This window comes from Delphinus delphis, chromosome 2 (assembly GCF_949987515.2).
Source record: "Delphinus delphis chromosome 2, mDelDel1.2, whole genome shotgun sequence".
NCBI lineage: Eukaryota > Metazoa > Chordata > Mammalia > Artiodactyla > Delphinidae > Delphinus > Delphinus delphis.
This window is the reverse complement of record NC_082684.1, coordinates 132,596,019-132,619,211: the sequence shown is the minus strand read 5'-3', so window position 1 is coordinate 132,619,211 and position 23,193 is coordinate 132,596,019. Positions and strand designations below refer to the sequence as shown.

The 23,193-nt window shown below is 36.0% G+C and overlaps 1 protein-coding gene and 1 pseudogene across 3 annotated transcripts in view; one reads left to right on the top strand and one right to left on the bottom strand.

Annotated features, from left to right (window-relative positions):
• UACA (uveal autoantigen with coiled-coil domains and ankyrin repeats) overlaps nt 1-23,193 on the bottom strand; it is an 87,135-nt gene that overhangs the window by 15,825 nt on the left and 48,117 nt on the right. Inside the window, exons 3-13 of one of the 3 annotated variants that reach the window (XM_060005679.1) lie at nt 22,115-22,203; nt 18,970-19,034; nt 18,117-18,174; nt 11,959-12,029; nt 11,749-11,855; nt 8,358-8,539; nt 7,153-7,190; nt 4,381-4,449; nt 3,206-3,313; nt 2,626-2,658; nt 1,647-1,745 (exon numbers count right to left, since the gene is read on the bottom strand). In XM_060005679.1, the coding sequence (XP_059861662.1) occupies nt 1,647-1,745; nt 2,626-2,658; nt 3,206-3,313; nt 4,381-4,449; nt 7,153-7,190; nt 8,358-8,539; nt 11,749-11,855; nt 11,959-12,029; nt 18,117-18,174; nt 18,970-19,034; nt 22,115-22,203 (919 nt within the window). Of the gene's footprint in view, nt 1-1,646; nt 1,746-2,625; nt 2,659-3,205; nt 3,314-4,380; nt 4,450-7,152; nt 7,191-8,357; nt 8,540-11,748; nt 11,856-11,958; nt 12,030-18,116; nt 18,175-18,969; nt 19,035-22,114; nt 22,204-23,193 lie in introns of those variants that run through there. The other 2 variants (XM_060005680.1, XM_060005681.1) reach the window with 2 other exon arrangements.
• Nucleotides 8,811-9,471, top strand: LOC132419817 (mitochondrial import receptor subunit TOM20 homolog; annotated as a pseudogene).

Sequence of the window (23,193 nt, the reverse complement as noted above, 5' to 3'; positions counted from 1 at the left end):
GTTGATGTGTTTATTAAATGCAGGTAAAGTGCACAAAGCAATTTCTGGCACACGGTTGGGGGTCATGAACTTGTTAGCTATCACTAGTTTCACTACTAACCTTAAAAAAAGTCTTCAAATGTGAAAAAAGATAGAAGGCCCTATACTAGACTGTTTTTTAGCTTATAAAACTGTTTCTAAATAATTTCAGAATTCAGTCTATAAATATAAACACAGGTTTTTGGTTGGTTTTTTTTTTAATGTATCAAGGCATAACTCACCTGCAATAAAGTACACAAGTATACAGTGCAATGAATTTTTGCATATGTATACTTTGTGTAATTACATCAAGATATAGAACCTGTCTAGCACGCCCAGAAGCTTCTTCATGCCCCGTCCTGGTCAGTAACCGGCCACCAAAGGGTGGCCTCTATTCTGACCTGTATTAGCATAGATTAGCTTTGTCTAGTTCTGCACTTCACAGAAAAGGAGTCAGGCAGTATGTGCTCTTCGTGTCTGATTTCTTTCATGCAACATTATGTCTTGAGATACATCCATGTCTTTACATTCTTTTTCATAGCTACACCCATATTTTAAAATTTACACACAAAAAATTTACTTTTGTTATGTACTTTGGAGTTATATTCCACAATAAAGATAAAAGACTCACATTGAATCAGCCACTCTCTTCAGTGACCCCAATGATGAACAACATTTATAAAATATATATTTTGGCCTTGCAGAACAAATCTATGCAGTTAAAAGTCTGGAGAGTGGTCACCCTTGGTGCAAGGAGCAAGCGTGAGGAGGCTTCTGGGTACTAGTTATGTGGTGTTTCCTGATCTGGGATGTTAGATTTGTGAAAATTCTTCAACTTATTCACTTTAACATGTTCTTTTTAATGTATATTGTATTTTGATTAAAAGTTTAAAGAAAACATAGTCTTGGGGGCTTCCCTGGTGGCGCAGCGGTTGAGAACCCGCCTGCCGATGCAGGGGACATGGGTTCGTGCCCCGGTCCGGGAAGATCCCACATGCCGCAGAGAGGCTGGGCCCGTGAGCCATAGCCGCTGGGCCTGCGCGTCCGGAGCCTGTGCCCCACAACGGGAGAGGCCACAACGGTGAGAGGCCCACATACCGCAAAAAAAACAAAACAAACAAAAAAAAAACATAGTCCTGGAAAAACTAAGAGCTAATTGAGCCAAGAAAAGATAAGTATATGATCTGAGCCTTATTAACACACTACTCTCACCAAACAAATCCATATATGCACAAGGTCATTTCTGAGATAATCCTGGGATTACTGCTTTTCACTTAAATGATGCTTTTTATTAACACCATCATAATCATTATAATTTTACAGGTAAAAGTATGTCTTGAAAAGGTAAAGATGACAAAGAGGAAGGCTGGGGAAGAGAAACTGGAACTGAACTAAATGTCAGTTTAGTCAATTTCAATGATCTCATTTAACCTTTAAAACAACTCTGTGGAAAAAAGGACAATCACCCCAATTTTGCCAAAGCAGCACAAAGCTCAGAGACTTTAAATAAATTGCCCGAGGTCACACTATAAAGAAGAGAGTGATAATTCAAATTCAAGCCTGACTTCAAGCCCTTTACCACGGCCCATTATGAGTTACATGAAATAAATTATTTAAGCTTTCTATACCTCAAAATACTTGAATCTATTTTTCAGAGCCTCAATAGCTCTTAGGCTTTCTTCATGTTGCTTTTCTTTAGCTGCCAAAAGGGACTTCAGCTTTTCTTTCTGAAATGGAAAGAAATAAATACAGAGCAAAATCACCCTGTGCTTGAAATTGTGTTAAAAATGTGTTTTAGAAAATGTGAATTAGAATTACTTTGAGGACTATAGTTAATGAATTCTCTAACCTGGTCAATTTTTTTTTTTAAAAAAACGGAACTTTTTTTTTTTTTTTGGCTGTGTTGGGTCTTTGTTGCCATGCGTGAGCTTTCTCTAGCTGCGGCGAGCGGGGGCTACTCTTCCTTGCGGTGTGCAGGCTTCTCATTGTAGTGGCTTCTCTTGTTGCGGAGCACGGGCTCTAGGTGCACAGGCTTCAGTAGTTGTGGCTCGCAGGCTCTAGAGCATAGGCTCAGTAGTTGTGGTGCACGGGCTTAGTTGCTCCGTGGCACGTGGGATCTTCCCAGGCCAGGGATTGAACCCGTGTCCCCTGCGTTGGCAGGTGGATTCTTAACCACTGTGCCACCAGGGAAGCCCTAACCTGGTCAATTTTTAACTATTAGTAGAGTTCAAAATTTGTAGAACTATACTAATAATATACACAAACAATATTATGAAAAATTCAAATTTCTGTGGTTTGTTTTAAATCTTATCATTTTCAGACATTTTCTCTATAATGCTTAGAATTTTATATCTTTTCATGAAAAGTTTCATAGAAAATGAGCCATTTAGAGGCTCATTTCAGTAACAAGAAAATGCCTACAATAACCCACGCCACTATACTCAACACATAATTTTACAGTCACACATAGGTTTTGTTTTTTCCTTTGAGCAATAACCAAAAAGAGAATTCTGTCTCCACGTCAGTTCAGGACTTAAACCTCTACTGCAATGTTATCTTCAATTTACACAACAATTTACAGCTTTAAAGTAAAACTTATCATCCTACCTCACTTTCCAGATCATCAGCAACCATTACTTCCTAAATTTAAAAAGAAGAAGAAATGTATTTTCACTCTTGAAAGTTTATGTTAAAAAGCATGAGCTTGGCAAATATCTTTTAAAAAGACTGGTGCATGTCATTAAGATTGGGGATGAGACTGTGAGAAGAAAATGCCTATGTGCTACTACTTCTGTGCTCTACGTTGTCATTCATGCTTCTCACTAACCAGGTTCAGAAGCACTTTCGATTCTTCTGAGACCCCATCAGTTACTTAAAACTCTTACCTGTTCTTCCTCCTCATGTCTTCTGTCTACTTCTTCCTCTCTAATCCCACAACTCCAATCACAGTTCAGTCCTTTGTCATTACCACAGACCAACAGTGTTCTCTGTTCTTAGATCCGACCTTGTTTCATGTAAAGGTCCTAATAAGATATGACTTTCCACAGGGCAATGACCTGATTTTACCTCCTTTAGCACCTGGCACCATGACTAGCTGTGATGGGCCGTCATTAACAATTTGTTACCGATGATAATGACTCGTAGTAAAACAGTTCTGGATTTTTCTGGTATGACGCAGATTATTTACCTCATTCAGCTGTAGTTGTAAACCATTTACTTTATCCAATAATATTCTCTGTTCCTGCTGAATTTTTCTCAACCTCTCTTTCAGATCTTCATTTTCAATCTCCAGATCCTTAAATAGCAAAGATAACAGGTGCCAGACCAACTTTAAAGGAGCAATTCTTACGGAAGAAATTTCTAAAAGCAGTTCACTATCATAAACAGATATATACATATATAAAACAGCTTTAAGTATAAAGATACAATAATTTCAATGACATTCAAATAATTTAAAATCTATACATGAGAAATAACGCAGAAAATTATAGTCCTATGATAACTAATAAATACAACTATATACAAAGACAGCAAACCATCATGATTCTAATAAATAAGAAATAAAAGCATCATCTGGAAATAGAAAATAGCAGAAGAATATGTCATTTTAACTTTTGCCAAACACCTCTCAAATTTATGAGTTTAACAAAGCATAAGAATATCAATACTTCAGTGCTCTGATAAAACATTTAAGCCTCTAATTGAAGGCTACAGTTCACTTTCTTAACACTACATAGTAAACTATGAAAACACAAATAAAATGCTTTTGTTTTATCATATGGAAAAGGCTATTCAATTTATATTTTAATGGTATTTCAGTCATAAAATAAACCATTTAATTATGGCTCTTTTTCCAACACAATCCAAATAATAATTATTTTTTGAACACTTTGACGAACATAAAAGGTAAAAAGTGCTATGTGGTTACCAAAATTACTTTTCTTAATCAAAATAAAAAATACTTTAAGAAAAAGTTCAGATTTTGTTTATTTACATTGATAACCATCATTTTTATCACTATAATTAATTTTCTAGAAGGAATACAAATTTATGATTTATGGCCCCAAACAGATATATTTAAATCAACAAAAACTTACAGAAAGTTATTAAATTATTTACTTCCTAATATATATTAAAACAATACTTCTTGTAAGATTAATACTGACTCAAACATTCATATCAAAAGTTAATTCTTTTAGAAGGAATTTGGCAAGAAAGTAGAATCACAAAACATAACAAGCTGCCCTTCCATCCCCTACTCATTTCCCCCGCATTTTTGCTTCCTTTCTTTTCCCCAACCCCACTACAAACAATGCTGGAATTCTTTGCAAAGGAAGATACCAATTTATTTTTTCGTTTTACCTGAATGTTTTGATGCTCCCTCTGATCTGATTTCATATTTACTTCATCTAGCATCTGCGTCAAATTTCGCTTTGGTAAAACATAAGAAAACACAGGTTAGCAAGTATGAGAATATAGAAAAGTACATTTTCCTCAATAGGCAATACACCCAATTAGTGATTTTCAGTTTATCCAAGTTTAAATTTTGCTGTACAAAACACAAGGTGGCAGTGTTTCCACTTAAAACTCCAAATGGAAAGCATCTTTAAGGATATAGGTTTTAAATAAATCAAGTATAATCTATTTTTTAAATACTAAAAAAATAACAGAATTTAAAACCCCTACTGCTAAGTATTTATTTTAACCAAAGTCACCAAATTTTAAAAAGGAGAATTTGTACTAGAGGCAAAACTCACGTTGTACTATAAAGCATCAGCTACCATTCCCAAAAGAAGAATTTGCTGTTTAAAAAGAGGAGGCGGGGGGGAGTTACATTAATGTTGAGAGAAAATATGGAAATTACTTCTTTGAGTACTGATGAGATAAAATATCAAAGGGTGTGATAAGAAAGAGATAGACAATCCACTGACTAAAGCTATATAAAAGATTTCTAAATGACTTGGTTGGGTACATGATCTGTTTTTGTACACTTACTGCTTTGAAACTTTATTCCAGTTTAGAGATTTGCTTTAATAAAAGCACAATACAATCACTAAACAAGAGATAAAATAATTTTTTTGCCCAAATTGATCTTTAAATCTACACAATAATTTAGAAAGGTATTTCTTTCTTCCTTTTTGAGAGCTAAAGAAACAAAACGTGAATGCTTTAATTTTCCAAGATAATTTTATGTTCCAAATTATTTGTTGACTCATGTGTTTAAACTATCATACTAATGAGCTTGGATTTAGAATTAGAGGAACAAGTTCCCATTAAGACGATGCTCTGTATCCACGATTTGGCCCAAACTACATGTCTAGCCTCATTCCTTCTACCAAAGGGCCGTTCTTGACGTGGAATCTGACCAGTCTCATCGTACATACCACTTTCAGCCCCTGCCTTCCCTTCTGGTCTCTGGTTCCTGTCACTCTGCCCCTCTACTGCCCCACGGGCATGTTAAACATGCTCCTCCTTCATCAGGGGCTTGGTACTTGCCCTTCCCTCTGCCCTTGAGGCTTCACCCACAGAGCCGCTGGCTCCCTCCTCACTTCCTTCAGACCTCTGCTAGAATGTCAGTCACTTCCTGACCACACCATCTAAAATAGCTTCCCGCCCTCTCCCTCTTCATTCCCTAATCCTGTTCTGCCTGTCTTCAAAGCATCTGCCACGGTGCTAAATACCCATCTGCTTACTGTTCATCTCTCTCACTGGGCTGGGAGCTCCATGAGGGCAGGAAATTTGAACACTGATATCCCCAGCACTTAGAACAGTAATGGGCATATAGTAAGTAACTGAATACATCTTATTTTTTAACCTATACTGTAGGCTTCTTGATAACAAGGATTATATGTCCCTTAGTACACAAACAAATCCTATTTACAGCAGATATTTCAAAATGTATTTAATTAACAACTGAAACAAATGAGTTTTACTGTTCTTAGCAGAATATTAACTCCATGAATTCATTTAGATAATTCCTATTCATTTAGATACCATTCCCATATTAATATTCAATAATTCTTTCTTTTAAATACATGTATATTTCAGAAATAGTTTTTCTCTTAATATGTGTGAGATGCCTGGTATTGATGTAAGAGGGCACATTTTATTTCCCTCTACACCCACTTAGGTTATCTGAGGAATGGGAGAAAAGTCTGAAACAGCTGCTCCAGATGGGAAAGAAAAGTGACAGCAGATATGACCCATGCAGGGACATATTACTTAATTGTGATGGACTGAAAAGGAAGCATGCTTTCATACAGCTTTCAAATTTAGGTGCGAGCTACAGAAATGATACAGAATGATGACAGGATGGCTCAGAAGGTACCTGATTACTTCTCTTCAGGGTTTGGAAGTGCTCAGGTCCCTCTCATTAGAGAAAAGCTGAAAGCCTGGAAGGGGACAGTCAGCAGAAGAGGAGAGCTGCCTACACTAGCTTTGGGTGAGATGGTTTAAGAGTGTGCAAAGCAACCCCACACACTTTAACTCGAAGAGATCAGGGGAAATGATTAGACATCTACTGAGACTGAGACACAAAACCAGGGTTAAATAGTGATTTGATAATAAACTTAGTGCAAGGTATGAATTATTTCACGTACTGTGTTTTTTTAAAAGTCAAATCCTCATTAAATTAAATACAGCAAAAAAAGAAAAAGAAAAAGAAATCAAAATGTTAACAGTGGCATTGAAATCACATATATAATCAGTTTTGAATTCTGTTTTCTTCATTTCTTATTGCTTGGAAGAATTTTCCCACATCAGGGGATATTCGACTCTGTTACTAAGGGAGAATAGGAGAAAACTGTCTAGGGTCTACCAAGCTAATATTCATCAACGAAGAAACTCAACAAGGTGCAATATTCCATACTTGAAAAGGCTGGATGTTCAAGACCAGCAATCAGGAGTCTACTTATTTCCCATTGGATACATTCATTGTAATTAAGACCCATTGTCTCAAGCTGAGTGACAGTGTCTGGATAAAGCCTCAGGATCTCATGACCTAGGTTCTACATGGGCATGATTAACTGGGAAGAGAGAACGGCATGCATTTAAACTCAAAACAGTTATATATAACCATTACCCAGGTTTACTCAACACTTTACTTAAACTGCACAATATACATAATTTTTTAACCTGTTGTAAAGATGGTCCTTTCTTCCAAACTTCTCTCCCTGAAGATTTAAAGAGAGGGAAAGGGAGGAGAAAGAGGAACAGTGAAACAGCAGGTTAACTTGGGTAGATTTGCATTCACCAATTATGTAATTAAGTCAATATTAAAGAAATAAATTTTTAAGTTTCTTTTGAAGTTTACGACCTTACAGTTAAAACAACAATGAAATATCACTTTTGCCTATCTAATCGGCAAAGTATTTTTTTTTTCCTATGACAACATCCCTGTAGATGATATTCAATGCCAGGGAGGGGAGACAGGTGAAAAATACAAAATTTAAAACATCCTAAATTAGAAGGCAACTTTTCGATATATATTAAAAGCTTAAAAAAAAGTGCATAACCTGAAACCTCTTAATTCAATTTCTAGGAAGTTATCCTAAGGGTATAATAAAAATATGCTAAAATATTTATGCATAAGGACAGTCACTAAATGGTTATTTATATTAGTAAAAACTGTATAAACAACTTAAATGACACCTATAGAAAACTGCTTAATTAAATTAAACTTAGATGGAATTTTATGCATTGATAAAAATCATACTGTAGAAAAAATATTTATTTATGAGGGAAAAGTCTTCGAACTATATTACACAAAAAGTAAGCTACAGCTCACTACAGGTGACCTCAATTTTATGCAGAGAGAAGACTGGAAAGATATTCCTCAAAATGTTAGTAGAGGCTCCTCAGTGGTAGAATGAGTGGTTGATTTTACTTGCTGTGCTTTTCTGTGCTTTCCAATTTCTCTTTAATAAGCATACGAAAATATTTGGCACAAGTATTCAATAAATCTTACTTGAATATTTTAAATACATGTTTAAACAATGATTCTTTCTTTAAAACTTTTTAAGTACAAGAGCTTAAGCACTTCACCCCTCCTCATCAAAAAATACATATTAGCAAAACACTTTATTTGGCTCTTTCTTTTCAGTTCTTAAATTACTCCACAGTAGAGTAGGGTTGACTGGATAAACTGGACAATAAATGTAACACACACTGCCTCAGAACAAGTGACTATAATGTAAAACCGCAGAGCTGAGGCAGATGAACCAATACTGCTTATTGTAAGGAGTGTTTTGCCTCTTACGAACTGCAGCTCTACCACCTAAATCTTTAAAAGCTGCTCTTTATTAACTAGCACTTTTCTAGTGACAGAAAACTGCTGGTACCTTTGCTGGTATTTTCTGATGCAGTCTTCAGTAAGGTTAGAATGTCCAGATTGTCAGCAATTCTTGCATAGTAAGAACTATCATGGCCAAGGGCATCCAGCAAGGTTACATCAGCACCATTTCTGATTAAGACTTCTACTGCATCTTTGCAACCATACTCGCAACCTAGCATGAGAGCAGTCCTAGAAGGCAAGATGGAAGAATAAAAGACCTTGAGAAGGATCAAAAAAAAAATTTCAGAAATCTCTTTCAGAGGTCCCCTTCTTAAAGAACAGATATTACTTTAAAAAGCCACGTTGTTATAGACACAGATTTGACTTCATATTTTTACTCCATTGCATTTATAAAAAACATTTGTTTTGTGTCTTAGTTTGCAGAGCTAGCATTTTACATCTACCTACACACATCTGTTACTTCTACTACCAAATTAACCTCCTTTATTCCAGTCCTTCTATGTACTACAAGTTAATTGCCACAAAGATCTTCCACAACTGATACTGTCACCTTATCTGTGCAAAACCTACAATGATAAACCCAAGCTATTTAAATCACTTTGCAGGCCTTCCCGCGTCCCTCACGGCGGGCGGCAGCACAGAGTGGCACAGTCCTTTCCGAGGGTTCTCGGCCAACGGCTTCATCGTGGGCCCTGCTGCCGCCAACCCCACTCCTCGTTGGAGAGAAGATGGAGGGCCGGAACAGCGCCATCTCCGCCGGTACGTGCGGGGCCCTTTTCATTGGGTACTGCATTTACCTTGACCCCAAGAGATGGAGAGATCCTAACTTCAAGAACAGGCTGCAAGAACGAAGAAAGAAACAGAAGCCTGCCAAGGAGAGAACCAGACTTTCCAAGTTACCTAACCTTAAAGATGCTGAAGCCGTTCAGAAATTCTTCCTTGAAGAAATACAGCTTGCAAGAGTTACTAGCTCAAGGTGAATATGAGAAGGGTGTTGACCATCTGACAAATGCAATTGCTGTGTGTGGACGGCCACAGCAGTTACTGCAAGTGTTGCAGCAAACTCTTCCACCACCAGTGTTCCAGATGCTTCTGACTAAGCTCCCAACAATTAGAGAACTGTAAGTGCTCAGAGCTTGGCTGAAGATGATGTGGAATGAGAAACAAATGTCAATATAATAATCTCAATTTAAAAATATTTTAAAAATCTTAACTTGAAAGATGATCAGCTCTGGGGGAGTAAGGGCAAATAAGCTTGTTATGGACTGTCCTACACTCAAATCTACCAAAGTTAATTTTTACTTTGTGTAGATCCATTTGTCTGTTTTATTTATTTTCCCAGTGAAAAGTGTATTTTGTTAGAGAGGTTTTCATTTTATAAATACACTATCAGTTACTGAAAACAATAAAATAAATAAATCACTTTGTGAACTGAACCACATCATGCAAACGTCACCAATGAATCCCTTCTATTCCAAAACAAGAATCAGATTCCTGTTCCTGATTTCTCTCTTTAGAAGAGCCTTTCTTCTCCTACACACCTCCTTCACATTTTCACACTTAATTTTAAAATTTGCCTTCTCAAATAAATCTTCTTTTTTTGTTGTTGTACGCGGGCCTCTCACCGTTGTGGCCTCTCCCGTTGAGGAGCACAGGCTCCGGACGCGCAGGCTCAGCGGCCATGGCTCACGGGCCCAGTCGCTCCGCGGCATGTGGGATCCTCCCGGACCGGGGCACGAACCCATGTGCCCTGCATCGGCAGGCGGACTCTCAACCACTGCGTCACCAGGGAAGCCCTCAAATAAACCTTCTTTGATTAACCCCATTATCATGGACCACTGGTTTATTCGGCCATGACAGAATCGTCAGCACTTAAACATTTAACAGTATGACTGGCAGATCATAATAATGCAACAATTAAATCATCATGGAAATTCAGAAGTACTCTAGAAATTCTCTATTTTTACTGCTGAGGCAACCAACACTTAATGAAATGAAGTGACTTATCCTATATATGATTCTGTCTTCAATTGTGAATATTGAATTTCATACGGAAACTGATTTTTGCCTTTATTTGATGTCTGTTCTATTCCTCTTTTATACTCCCCGGTAGTTGCTGGAATGCAGTTTTACATAAAACAGGCATTAACAAATTTTTTGTTATAAGGGAAAAAATGTTATAGGTAAGACAGGAAGAAAGAAAAGAAACTTGAATACAGAGTGTCAGAAACAGATTTTAATTTACCTTTAAAACCATTTGATATGTCGTCTAAATATAATACACATTGCCCTATCGCATTGGTTTTTTTGTGAAGTTCCAATGAAATAACACAAACATACTTGGAAAAATATAAGAGAAAGCATTGTATACGTGGATCAGCCAGATCACCCCTTTCTGATCCTAAAATTTATTTTTCAATCAAATTTTCTTAAACATGCTTGGAGCCAGATCACAGTATCACAAAAACAAAGTAATATAAAAAAAGCCACTTTCTTAAAAATCACATTAATGATTTAATTGCTTAAGAATTTCCTCCTTTGAGATGCCTGAACAATGAAAACAATCAGAGCTATAAAATCTGACATCCAAAGACTAATTATACTTATCTACTTCCAGTGAACTACAAACAATAGAATACGTGTTTAGAAGAATAAAAGTAACTGAAAAGAAACCAACAATTTTACCAGTAATCATCTATACAATCTCAGAAACTTGTCATAAATTACTGTAATGCTTCAACTGGTGGAAGGGATGTATTTCAGATACTTTGTTGTCAGAAACTCCGTGACTATAAACATCAGAATTATAATATAGCAAGCAGCATGATACACTAGACCCAGAAAAGAGGACAGAGAGAATTACAGATAGAAATTGTTAGTGCACACCAACTAAAATAACATCAAATACAGGTGCAGAAATAAATTAATGAAATCTGTACTGGGGTACAGAAATGAACTCAGTTTCAAAGAAGGAGGTGGCATTGTGCCCAGCAGAAAGGAGAGAAAACACCTTGAGAAAATCTACACTGAAACATGTCAAGCTCCAGGACACGCAAGAACTCCCTTACTCTCAAAAGATTCACTAATGAAGAAGTAGAGACTGTAAATGTCATTTTTTATTCTTCTTCCTTATTTGAGCCCATTTCATTAAAGATTATTTTATAAGCTCAAAATAACTAGGATATAATTACTCTTTTCTTCAGTTCTTTGACCTGAACACAGGCCATAATCACTGCCTGTATTTCGAGTTTACCCTGTCATCATCCCCCATTTCCCTCTCCCTCCTTCTTCAGCCAACTCTGAAGAGTAAGAAGAAGTGAGTGCTAATTCCAAGGAAGGGAGAACCACAGGGGATAGAAAGGCCAAGTCACAGCAGCAGAGCTTCAGGATCACTGTGCATCGAGCTGGTGTCTGGGGAGCCGTGATAAAAGAATTACCTGTTTTGTTTGTCTCTGGAATTAATATCCGCCCCTCTATCTATCAGCAGTTGACATATTGTTGGCCTACACATCTGAGTAGCCAGAACAAGTGGCGTCCGCCCATCCTAAGCAACAAGAAAAATAAGACAGCATTCAGACAACGAGTCTCCCAAAACATGAAAGTCAGAATACGTGAGTTGAAATGAGAATAAACATAAACTGACTTACTACATCTCTGGTATTCACTGAGGCCCCGTGGTCGCAGAGCAGCTGTATGCTAGAAGGACAGTCTGCCATAGCTTTGAGGAACAAAGGAAAATGATAAATGGTGAACATCTGTTGGTAGCACGTGGTGTTTTGCTAGACCCGTATAAGGCCTAAATTCTTCAATCCCTAAAGTACTAAACTTCACATCCTTCACTCTCAGTTTAGCATTATAAGCATTGATTTTTCTATCTGAAAATGGATTAGATAAGATCATTTTGTAAATTTTGTATAATTTATTAGGGCCAAGGAACACTGTCACTCTTGCAGAGGACAAGAATATACTGCTGTGCTAAGGGTAACCACTGATAATGAAAATCACACTTAAACTTTCTATTTATAGTATATTTTAAAGGATGGCTATAACTTACTGAATCCTTGAAGTGTTAGTGCAGTTTTTTTAAAAGAATCACATACTTTTTTCTTTACAGAAGACCCACAGTAAATAAAGTATGATTCATACAGTTCATATTTCCTTTTCAAAACAGAAACTGCAATGTCTGCCCTTGATGCAAAAGCAGGGTCATTTTGCTAAAAATTATATTAGAAAATCACATGATGCCTCTTCTCTGATCAACACTAGAGTTCATATTTGTATCAGGAAAAAAGTGGTCAAATTCATAAAGTACGATTGTGTTTATACTTCCCACGAGTTTTTATAAAAGTTTTATAAGTTGATATTAGTTTATTTGCACAAAAAAGTACTAAGTCAGCGTTCTTTTTTTTTTTTTGGTGCAATAAAGTAAAACCAAACATACATTAAAAAATCAAGTCAATTTTTCATTTCTGATGTCTTTAATCCAGCAAGTCTTTTATATAAAATATATAATCAATCTTAAAAAAAAGATAAATTGAAACTGAACACATTAATTCAGGAATTATAAAATAACAACCATTCAGGCCCAATTAAAGATAAGAAGGAAAAAATGTAAAGCATAAAAAATTCCAGAGTTATACTATACAGAACAAATCAAGTCAGTATTAAAGGTGCGATGATGGAGAATGCCAGCCGTTCATCCTTGTTCCATGGTAATAAAACTGTGTTGGGCACAGGGTGGCTCACCTAGACCACAGTTCCCAGTCTCCTTTGCATGAAGGCATGACCACATGAGTTAGATCATGCCAATGGAGTCTGACATGAGGGACATGTGCTACCTTCTGAGTCTAGGGCTTTAAAAAGTGGTTATACATTCTTCCATAATCTTTCTCCTTCCTGCTAGCAGGATAACAGGTACCTATTATCAGCTTCAGCCTTAAAGATGAGGACAACACCCCCAGGCAATGGTAGAACTGCAAAATAGAAGAAATCTGGGTCCCTGAATGACTATATGAAGCAGAGGTACAAGTCAATCTGATCATTAGGGCTGTGACATGAAAGAAATAAATTCTGTGTGTGTGTGTGTGTGTGTGTGTGTTTAAAGCAAATGTTATTTTATTTTGTCACAGCAGTATAATCTTATCCCTAACCAAGACAAAAATTGCTATCAGGAGTCAGGTGCTGTTGTAACAGATACCTAAATTATACAGCACTGGTTTAGTGGTTGGGTACTAGGTGGTCAGTAAACATATTTCAGGCTAGAAACCTTGTGATTTTTCTCACACTGTGGCAAAACGTTTGATAGATCTATCATCTGTGCTAATTTACAAGGTACACTGTGTGACTATGGAGCCTTTCTAGGTGAAGCAATAGAAAAGAGCCCAAATTTTAGGGCATATTGGCGGCTGCTTACTGCTTCTAGTAAGAAAGAGATGAGGTCAACAAGAAAGAGATGAGGTCAAGCAAGAATTAGTTATGAACACAGTTGGAAGGGAATAGAGTTTCTAGATATTTGGGACCTCACAGGTATAGAGAAGCCAATTGTTCCTCTATACCAAACAGCAAGATATAAAACTATTGTTGGTCACAACTTTTCTCAAAGACAGCCCAATAAGGAAAAATGAAAAAAAAACAAAAAAAACAGATCCAGTCCTGGAATAAAGATCAGATTGAGGATACTATATTCCCATCCAAGACTATTATTTCAGATGACTTTGAGGTGGCAGTATTAAAATGAACAAATGAACCTATTTACAAAACAGAAGTAGAGTCACGGATGTAGAAAACAAACTTATGGTTACCAGGGGACGGGGTTGGGGGGGATAAATTGGGAGATTGGGATTGACATAACACACTACTATATATAAACTAGATAACTAATAAGGACCTACTGTATAGCACAGGGAACTCTATTCAATACTCTGTAATGGCCTATATGGAAAAAGAATCTAAAACAGGAGTAGGTATGTGTATATGTATAAGTGATTCACTTCATTGTACACCTGAAACTAATACAACATTGTAAATCAACTATATTCCAATAAAATTTTTTAAAAACTCTGTAAATTAACCTAATGTTCTACACAGTACTGAACATTTTATAAATAAATTTTCTAAATTTTGGTTAAAAAAATAAAATAAAATGAGGTAGAGAATCATGAGTCCAGAAATAAAAACAAGAAATAAAGGAGGGTTAAGAACTTTATGTCCAGAAAATAAATGGTTCCTGACATATGAAAGTGGCTGGCAACAAATAGGCCAGAAACCTACCAAGGTTTTGAGGGAATGCACTACCCCAAAATCCAAAAGCCCAGTCAGCTAAAACTAATAACTCTTCCTGTGCTTAAGCTGCCTATATAGAGGGCATACTTTCCAACATCCAATTTACCTGTGATCTTGGAGGATAATGGACAAGAATCTTCCAGAAGGCAGAGCTAGGGCCCACAGAGGACAATAAGGGATTTCTCCTAGGAAACAAAACTGGGGGGCACCTGAAGGAGCTAACCAAGAAATTTACTCCAAGATCTCAGTTGAAAGCCTTTGCAAGTTTTGCTCAGCAGTATCTGAAACCTGCTGTTGAATAGTGACTGCTGTGTATTTCCCAGTTCTCCTGTTTCCAAAAGGGAGTCCTTATTTTACTTATCCTGTTCTTGCTGCATCACTATATTGTGAGGAGCAGGTCTCTTTTCTTTGAGTTTACAAACTGTTGGACCATGAAGAGCCATTTCAGAGCCAAAAATACACAAGTGCACATCACCCAGAAATCCCAGACTTTGAGGTGGCTTCAGTGACTGAATTGGTTATGTATCCTCTCCCTTGGGGTGGGGATAATGTTCTATGTGTGGAAAGTAGGGGCTGCAGGAATATCTGGAAGGCCAGAGGGCTGGACTGTGGCAATTGTTACCAAAATTTGTTCTCCCCTTCTTCTACAGTGTGGCAGCTCGGCCATGACTAGTTATCTTGAGATTACATTTCTGGGCCTCCTTTACAGATAAATACAACCAACTGACTTTGGTCTTATTGATGGATTATGAGTAGAGGGCTATTTACCACTTCCAAATCTGGGCCTCAGACTGTGGGCATGCGCTCCTCCTATTCTCCTTCCCTTTCCTGCCAGCTGGAACGCAGATATGACTACAACCCTGCTGCAATGACATTGCTGAGGAAGATACCAGAGGAAAGTGGAGCAACAAGATGGAAAGAATTCAGTTCATGAATGACCTCAAGCCACCTGCCAACCTATACCACTCCATTTTTTTTTTATAAGCAACTGATATTGGAGTTCTTTTACTACATCAACTTGGTCTTCATTCTAACTTCATCTGTATACCTACTGAACAAATATTAAAATTTCAATCTGTTAAGTTGTACCAGTTTTAAAAACAGGGATAATAAAATCTATAATATACAAAAAATTACACATACTTACTGTACATATTTTGATGAGTTTGGACAAACGCATACACTGTAATACCCTCACCACAATCAAGGTACTAAACATATGGATCACCTCCACAAATTTCCTTGTGTCCTTTTGTGTGTCTGTGTTTTTTTTTTTTTTGTTTTTTTTTTTTTAATATTTATTTATTTACTTTTGGCTGCGCTGGGTCTTTGTTGCTGCGCATGGGCCCTCTCCAGTTGCAGCGAGCGGGGGCTACTCCTCGCTGCGGTGCGCAGGCTTCTCACTGCGATGGCTTTTCCCGTTGAGGAGCACGGGCTCTAGGCACGCGGGCCCCAGCAGTTGTGGCACGCAGGCTTAGCCGCTCCGCGGCATGTGGGATCCTCCCGGACCAGGGCTCGAACCCGTGTCCCCTGCATTGGCAGGCGGACTCCCAACCACTGCGCCACCAGGGAAGCCCTGTGTGTTTTTTGGGGTTTGTTTTTGGGGGGTTTTTTTGGTGAGAATACTAAGCACTCTATCCTCTTAATATATTTTAAAGTACACAATACCATATTGTTAATTATGTGCAATACGTTATTACATTATACAATAATTATATACAAGTTTTGTATAATAATTATACCTCAATTAAGCAGTAAAAAAAACAAAAACAACTAGAAAAAGTTGAACATTGAGTAAATGATATTGAAAACATTTTCAAATGCATTAGGTGTAATAATGGTATTACACTTAGGTTACAAAATAGAATCATTATCTTTCAGAGATAAAAGCTGAATTGTTTATGGATAAAATTATATGATGTCTTGGATTTGATTTAAAATATGCCAAGTAGAGGAGAATAATGGGTGGTGGTATAAATGAATCAAGATTAGCCATATGCTGACAACTGTCTCAGCTGGATGAGGGGTATAAGGTATTTTAATATGATAGTCTAACTTTATGTTTCAAATTTTCATTTTTAATAATTTTTAAAACATGATTATTAACATTTTAAAAACATGATTATTTTTAATTTTTAATAATTATAACATTTTTAATAATTTTTAAAACATGATTATTAATAAGGTTGAATGGATTAAAAAACAACTATGAGAAGGTGGTAGGAGAATAGAAATATCATGTGACATATATTCATACTTCATTAAGCAGCAAAATCATTTTAAAATTTCCATCAAACAATAAATTAGTGCTACAGAAATGAATTATAATTTTTTATGATTTTAAGTTTAATTTATAAATTTGTTTTGATGAACCCATAACTACACAAGCTTGATAAGTATATCACATATGAATCTAGGTCTATGTTTTTATTTATTTTTTAATTAATATTTTTGTTTATGTAAATAGTAATACAAAATTATCATAAAAATTTAAAACTATAGAAACTCACAGGAGTCATTGTGAGGCTTAAATGACAATGTATGTAAAAATGTTCTGAAAATAATAGCACTCTATACCAAAATTTTAAAAAATGCATTGTGTGAGAGATTAAACTATCACAAAAATACATAAGATTTTTTTAAAAAGGAAGAAAATCAAAAGTATAAAAGTTTGAAGGAAATTTGAAGTATAATACATTTTTAACAGAGACTACTCTAATCCTCTAATCTACCAAGGATATTCCATATACATGAAAGGAAACAGTAGGTTTTGTTTTGTTTTGCTTTTCCTTTGAACACCTAGTTAACTAGGAATTTCAGTCTTAGAGGAGTCTGCCCAGGGGTCAGACTATCTTACATTCCAAAAATCCTTAAATATTTAACTTTTTTCTAATCATTTTCTTTAAGACACCTACAGAATAATGCAGATAAATTTTGATATACAGTATGATTAATAAAATCTTTGAAATTACTAATATAAATCTCTTTTAAAATACAGCAAATTACAATGGTATGTAATTCAGCACTGACACCTCTAAATCAAAACAAGCACCATCACCATTAATTAAGAAGTTACTACATGCCAGGTACTATTCATGATTCAGTTATAACCACTACTGCAGTAGTATTAGTAACTTCATTTTGCAGATGAGGAAAATGAGGTTCAGACATGTTAATGAGGTAAATATAGTTTTTAAGAAAGAGAAGTCTTCCTCATTCCCATTTCTCCTACCAGTTCCCAAGCAAACACATGGTACTTACAGCTCCTTGAGAGCAGGATTATGGTTTATTCATATTTGGACTTTCAGTATCTAGCAACCTGGCCTGTAAATATTGGCTGAATGATTCTTTTTAAGCCGTACAATCCAATAAATTTCAAATCTGAATAAATAAAAAATTCATAACATTCTGTTTCTCCATGAATTATACAAATATATTCATGTTAAAACTTTGAAATTAATTTAAATGCCCAGCCATTTTAACAAAGATTTGTTTATGTCCAAGTGAAACCTTTGCTTATTACCTGCATCGTGAAGTGCAGTTCTTCCCTGCAGGTCTACATGTTCAGTGGGACAACTGTACTGTTTTAAAACACAGATATTTAGTAATCTAAGAAAGTTTTATTTCCAAGTTAAATATCGAGACTCAAATGAACAGCTGTTATTTAATCTTAAAAATATTGCATTTATCAAAAACTCTAAAGAGTACTAGACAAGCCATAAATATTTTGACATGCGACAAATATAATAACATTATACTGCAAATTTAACAGCATTCCAGTAAACAGGAAAACATATGGTACATTACAATCGCATGAAATATAGAAACTGTTATTGTTTGGGGTTTTTTTCCAGCAAGAATTAAAACTTGAACAATTGAATCAGAAAAAACAAATGAGTTCTGCTGTGAAACTTAGTGGCAAACATGTTTAAGGAAATGTGTGACTAGACCTTTCAACTGAAAACGTAATTTAGCCCAGTAGTTCACAGAATTTTGTGGTTGCCTGATTATAAGCTTAACTAATGATGTTATTACATAGTCTGAGTTATTGATGTTTATACAGAAATATATAGCTCCTATGCTGTATCACTTCATCGCAAGTCATATACCAGATGACAGAAAATTCCAATCTCCAGCTAATGTCAACAGGAAGGTCAAGTCTTTGTTGTTTATTTTTAATACACTGAGTTATGCAATTCACTTCCCTCGGAGTCTTTGCTCTTTATTGTTCACATTCTTTCACAAATGATGGAAAAAATATTATGTAAGCTAATAGTCAAAGCTAGCCTACTATTTTCTTTGATCTCAAGTTCCAAAAACACATCTGTTATTTGCAGTCAAAATAATAAAGTCAAAGTATTAACCACTTTTACTACCTGTAGAAGTTTTTGTAGACACAGTGCATGCCCATACTTTGCAGCCAGGTGAAGAGCATTCCTCCCTAGAAAAGAAATAATTTTAAATATATGATAAGGGTCATTTTCTTCACATGTGAATTCTCCTTAGAAATGTGCTTCAGTTTTCCAAAATCAGTTGACAGACTACTTCATTTGTAGGCATGCTTTAAGTTTCTAAGATGTCTCACCCAGTTTCATATTTTAATTAGAGATAATGTACACACCAAAACAATGAAGGTGGGAAGAAAAAATAAACATACAAACTCATTACAGAGCAAGAATTTTGTCTTATTCACCACTGTATCTCCAATACCTGGAGCAGTTCCTGAAACAGAGTAAGTAATTAAATATTGCCATAGGAGAGAAGGGAGAGAAAGAGAAAGAAAAAAAAGGAATGGGGATAGGAGGGAGAGAAAGATAACTAGATTTCATGTAACATTTCTCAACAGGCAGTGTGGATACCAAAATGGAGAAAGGTTAAGAGATGTGAGTCAAAGAAAGGGTATTCTCTAACTAATTTTTATGCTTCAACTAAAATTCAAAGTTTACAGAGAGATTCTGTCTCTGAAAATCAGACAATTTTTTCAAATATGTGATTAAAATGTGCAAATTTAAAGGAAATGATGAGGGGAGCAGGGAAGAGGTCACCAGATAATCTGGAAGGTTAACTCTGAATACTGAAAAAGGTAATTTGCAGAGAACATTCTACCTCCAAACACTATTTCTCCTAATTGTACTTCTTTACACAAATATCTTTCTTGGATGGTGAAAACTACAAGGGTTTCACCAGACTATTCCAGCTTCCAATCTTTAATGCTCTTAATTTCCCTCTAACTTCACAAACTTCTCCAAACGTAATTGTACTTCACAAGTAGACCTTTCTGCTAGAAAAGTAATGTGTGTTCTGTTCATCCTGGATGAAGGAATAAATTGACTTTCAACTCTCATTCAGTTTTACATGCATGTAGATAGGTGAATACGTTTTGCTGGGTCTGATCATTTCTGTGTAGCTAACAGGTTCTAGAGCAAAAGGCAGTGAGTCCAGACCTTTGAACAGGTAACATATTCAACCACTCCTAAACATCCTCTACAAATAAGTCAGATGTAACAATTTCAAATTTCAATTTGCTACTGGTCATGGACAAACTTTCTAGAAACATTTCACATCCTGAAAAGTGACTAGAATAACTGGTGCTTACATGAGAAGTAAGAGAGAGCATGGAGTGGATAGTGAGGATAGACACAGTGGCAACCGTCCCTGGTGTTTACCAAAACGCCACAGAAACTTGGTCACATTAAAATGTCAGGTCAGGGCTAAGGAAATACCAAATCCAGCCACTTGAGATAGGACAGCAAAAAATCATGGAAATATCACATCTAAAGCATATCACCCTGAATTATATCAAAGGCGCGTACCTGGCAAGACCTGGGTCACAAATACCTCAAAACCACACTAACTTGAAATCTGGTTATTTTCAATCTACTTTTATATTGCTAGCAAATAAAGGAGTTAAGATAAAATACATAAAGATTGTTTAATCAAATTTTTATCAAATATCCACATCTGGATTATAACAGACAATATAACAGCAAATGAGACAAGGTCCTTGTTCTCAGGAAAGGACAACTCTAAAGACAAACATAATTAAACCCATCAATAAATACATGACTAAACAACAGCAAAAACAAAAGACAAAATGGGTAAAGCAAGGTATGCCAGAATGCAGTATATGAAAAGACGTCGTCTGCTGAGCTTGGGAAAGCATTTGAGCTTCATCTGCACTGAAGGAGGGAGGGCAAAAGTCACTTAGATTGGCCACTAGGCCGAAATGTCCAGAGCAGAATGAACACAGACAAAAACAAGAAAGACACGTGTTTGAATTGGAATCAGCACAATAAATAAAGTCTTATGAATTCTGAAATGCTATGGTTAATCCAAAATTTCTAAAAATAAATATTCTTCTGCATCAGTGGAAAACATATATATAAGTAATAACAGCTTTTTGTTCATTCAAAGGTGGCAAATAAATCGAGTTTCATCTTCAATTAAGGTAACTTTAGGTAAAGCTTTTCCTCACTAACTCATTTGTGATCTCTCTCTCTCTCCCCGCTTGCCTTCCATTTCCAAACACAATGTTGGTTAACAGTAATGTATTTATTTGTCCATACATGGAGTCATAGGATAAAAATTAAAGTTGTTAAGGACATTCTCTGCTCTATGTCAGCTCCCGTATTTAACTGAATAACAAAGTAGAAGTGCAGAGAAATAAGCTGCCACAGGTCTCAGAGAACTGAGAATGATTGTCCAGATGACAGAAAACTAAAACACTGAAGTAAAGCAATAGCTTTATTCAAATACTTAAAATCTATCTTGTGATGTGCAGACAAACTTATGCTGTAATATTTTAAAAGACAGACATAGGTATGACTAAGTTTAAGCAGAAGGCCTGGTAAGAGACAGACTTAAACTGTCTATTAGAAATAATTTTTATAAACATAGCTAGCTAAACACAGACCAGGTCTCCTCATGAGGCATAATGGTTAAAAACACAAACTCTGACTGCGACTCATCCACTGAAAGATCCCGGGTGAGTCGCTTAACAGTGCAGTGCCTTGCAGTCTCATTGGCTTGATGTGAGGATAAAATGAGTTAGTACGTGTAAAGCACTTGGCAGAGTAGCTAAGTCTATGTTACATAAGTGTCACCTCTTCTTGTTATGATCACTACTGGTGATGTTGTTATTATGAGACAGTTAGTTCCTCAACACAAGAAATGTCCAACCAAAAACCAAATGACCTCAGGACAGTGAGAATTCATATACTGAATAGTATATGAGTATAAACTAAATGGCCCCTAAAGGTTCTTCAGAGTCTGAGATTTTAGAATCCTGTAGCACTACCAAGACCAGCCCTAGACCTCAGGTCTCCAGCTGCTCATCCATTCGGTCATCCTTTCTGCTACATCCCCAGTTCTTGCCCTCTCCCCCAGAGCAATACCTCAGTTAATTAGAAACAGAAAGTTAAGGACTTCTCTTTGTAAATCACACTTAGCTCTGATTTAGAGCATTGGCAGTGGACAATGCTTGTCTTCTCTGTTTGTAACTGACTATGGAGGCAAACGTACCTGCGGTGTCACTGGTGGTAATATCAATTCCATGTATGAGGATGGCATTCAAACACTCAAGATTCCCCTTTGAGGCTACAACATGAAAGCTAAACAAAAAGAAAATACTTGTTATGCCATGGAAACTACTCAAGGTCAACTTAAATGTTACATAAATGTCACCTTATATTCAATACTCACATACATACACACACGTGTGAACATGCATTTTAAAGGCTACATTAGAACACCAATATATTTAATCCAAGAAAAAAGAAACCTATCTCATATTACTGAAAAACTCATTTTAATCCAAATTTACATTATTACCTCTATAGTTTATCATTTCAATAACAAAGGCACTGGTGTTTAGACCTTAATAAATGCACTGAAAAGTTTCTATCAGATTATTTTACTTAGTTTCAAATATACTGAAACCGCCAAAACAAATGAAGTTACAACGGAATGCTAAGGCCAAAGACAGATCAAAACACTTATCCATCTCTTTAGAATTATCATATTAAACCTGGCACAGAAAAGTCTTCAAAACATGCTAAGCTACACTTGAAAGCCACAAAAGATCTGGCATCACCTTCTTCCTGAAGTACTACCACATTATTCTTCCTTTTACTCAGAGACCTGTACGACTGGTTCAAATTTCACACAAACAGAGTTGAACACGAAATAACTTTAAGTCATCAAGTACTCAAGATACATGATAAAATATCCCATTGTTTCTTTGATCATCTAATACTTTCTTAATCAATAAACATTTACAGAAATATTTTGTGTGCATTAAGAACTGACATTGTAAGTAAATACTGTAGGACTTGTTGGCAAAGGACATTGAACTCAGGTCCTAAACGAGTACCGTACCCATCGTGAAGTTGCCAGGAGGTAAAGGCTCAGCAAGGTGCCTGGATACAGACACACTTGGCAGCACACTCCCTGTCGGGGTCTTCCCTAACCATACCATTTGAAAATTTTACATTTCCCCATCCGCTGCAACCTTAGTACTCCTAGCTTCCCCATCCTGGCCTTAATTATTCTAAATAGAATTACACATTTTCTAATACTATATATAAATTCAAGGTTTATTT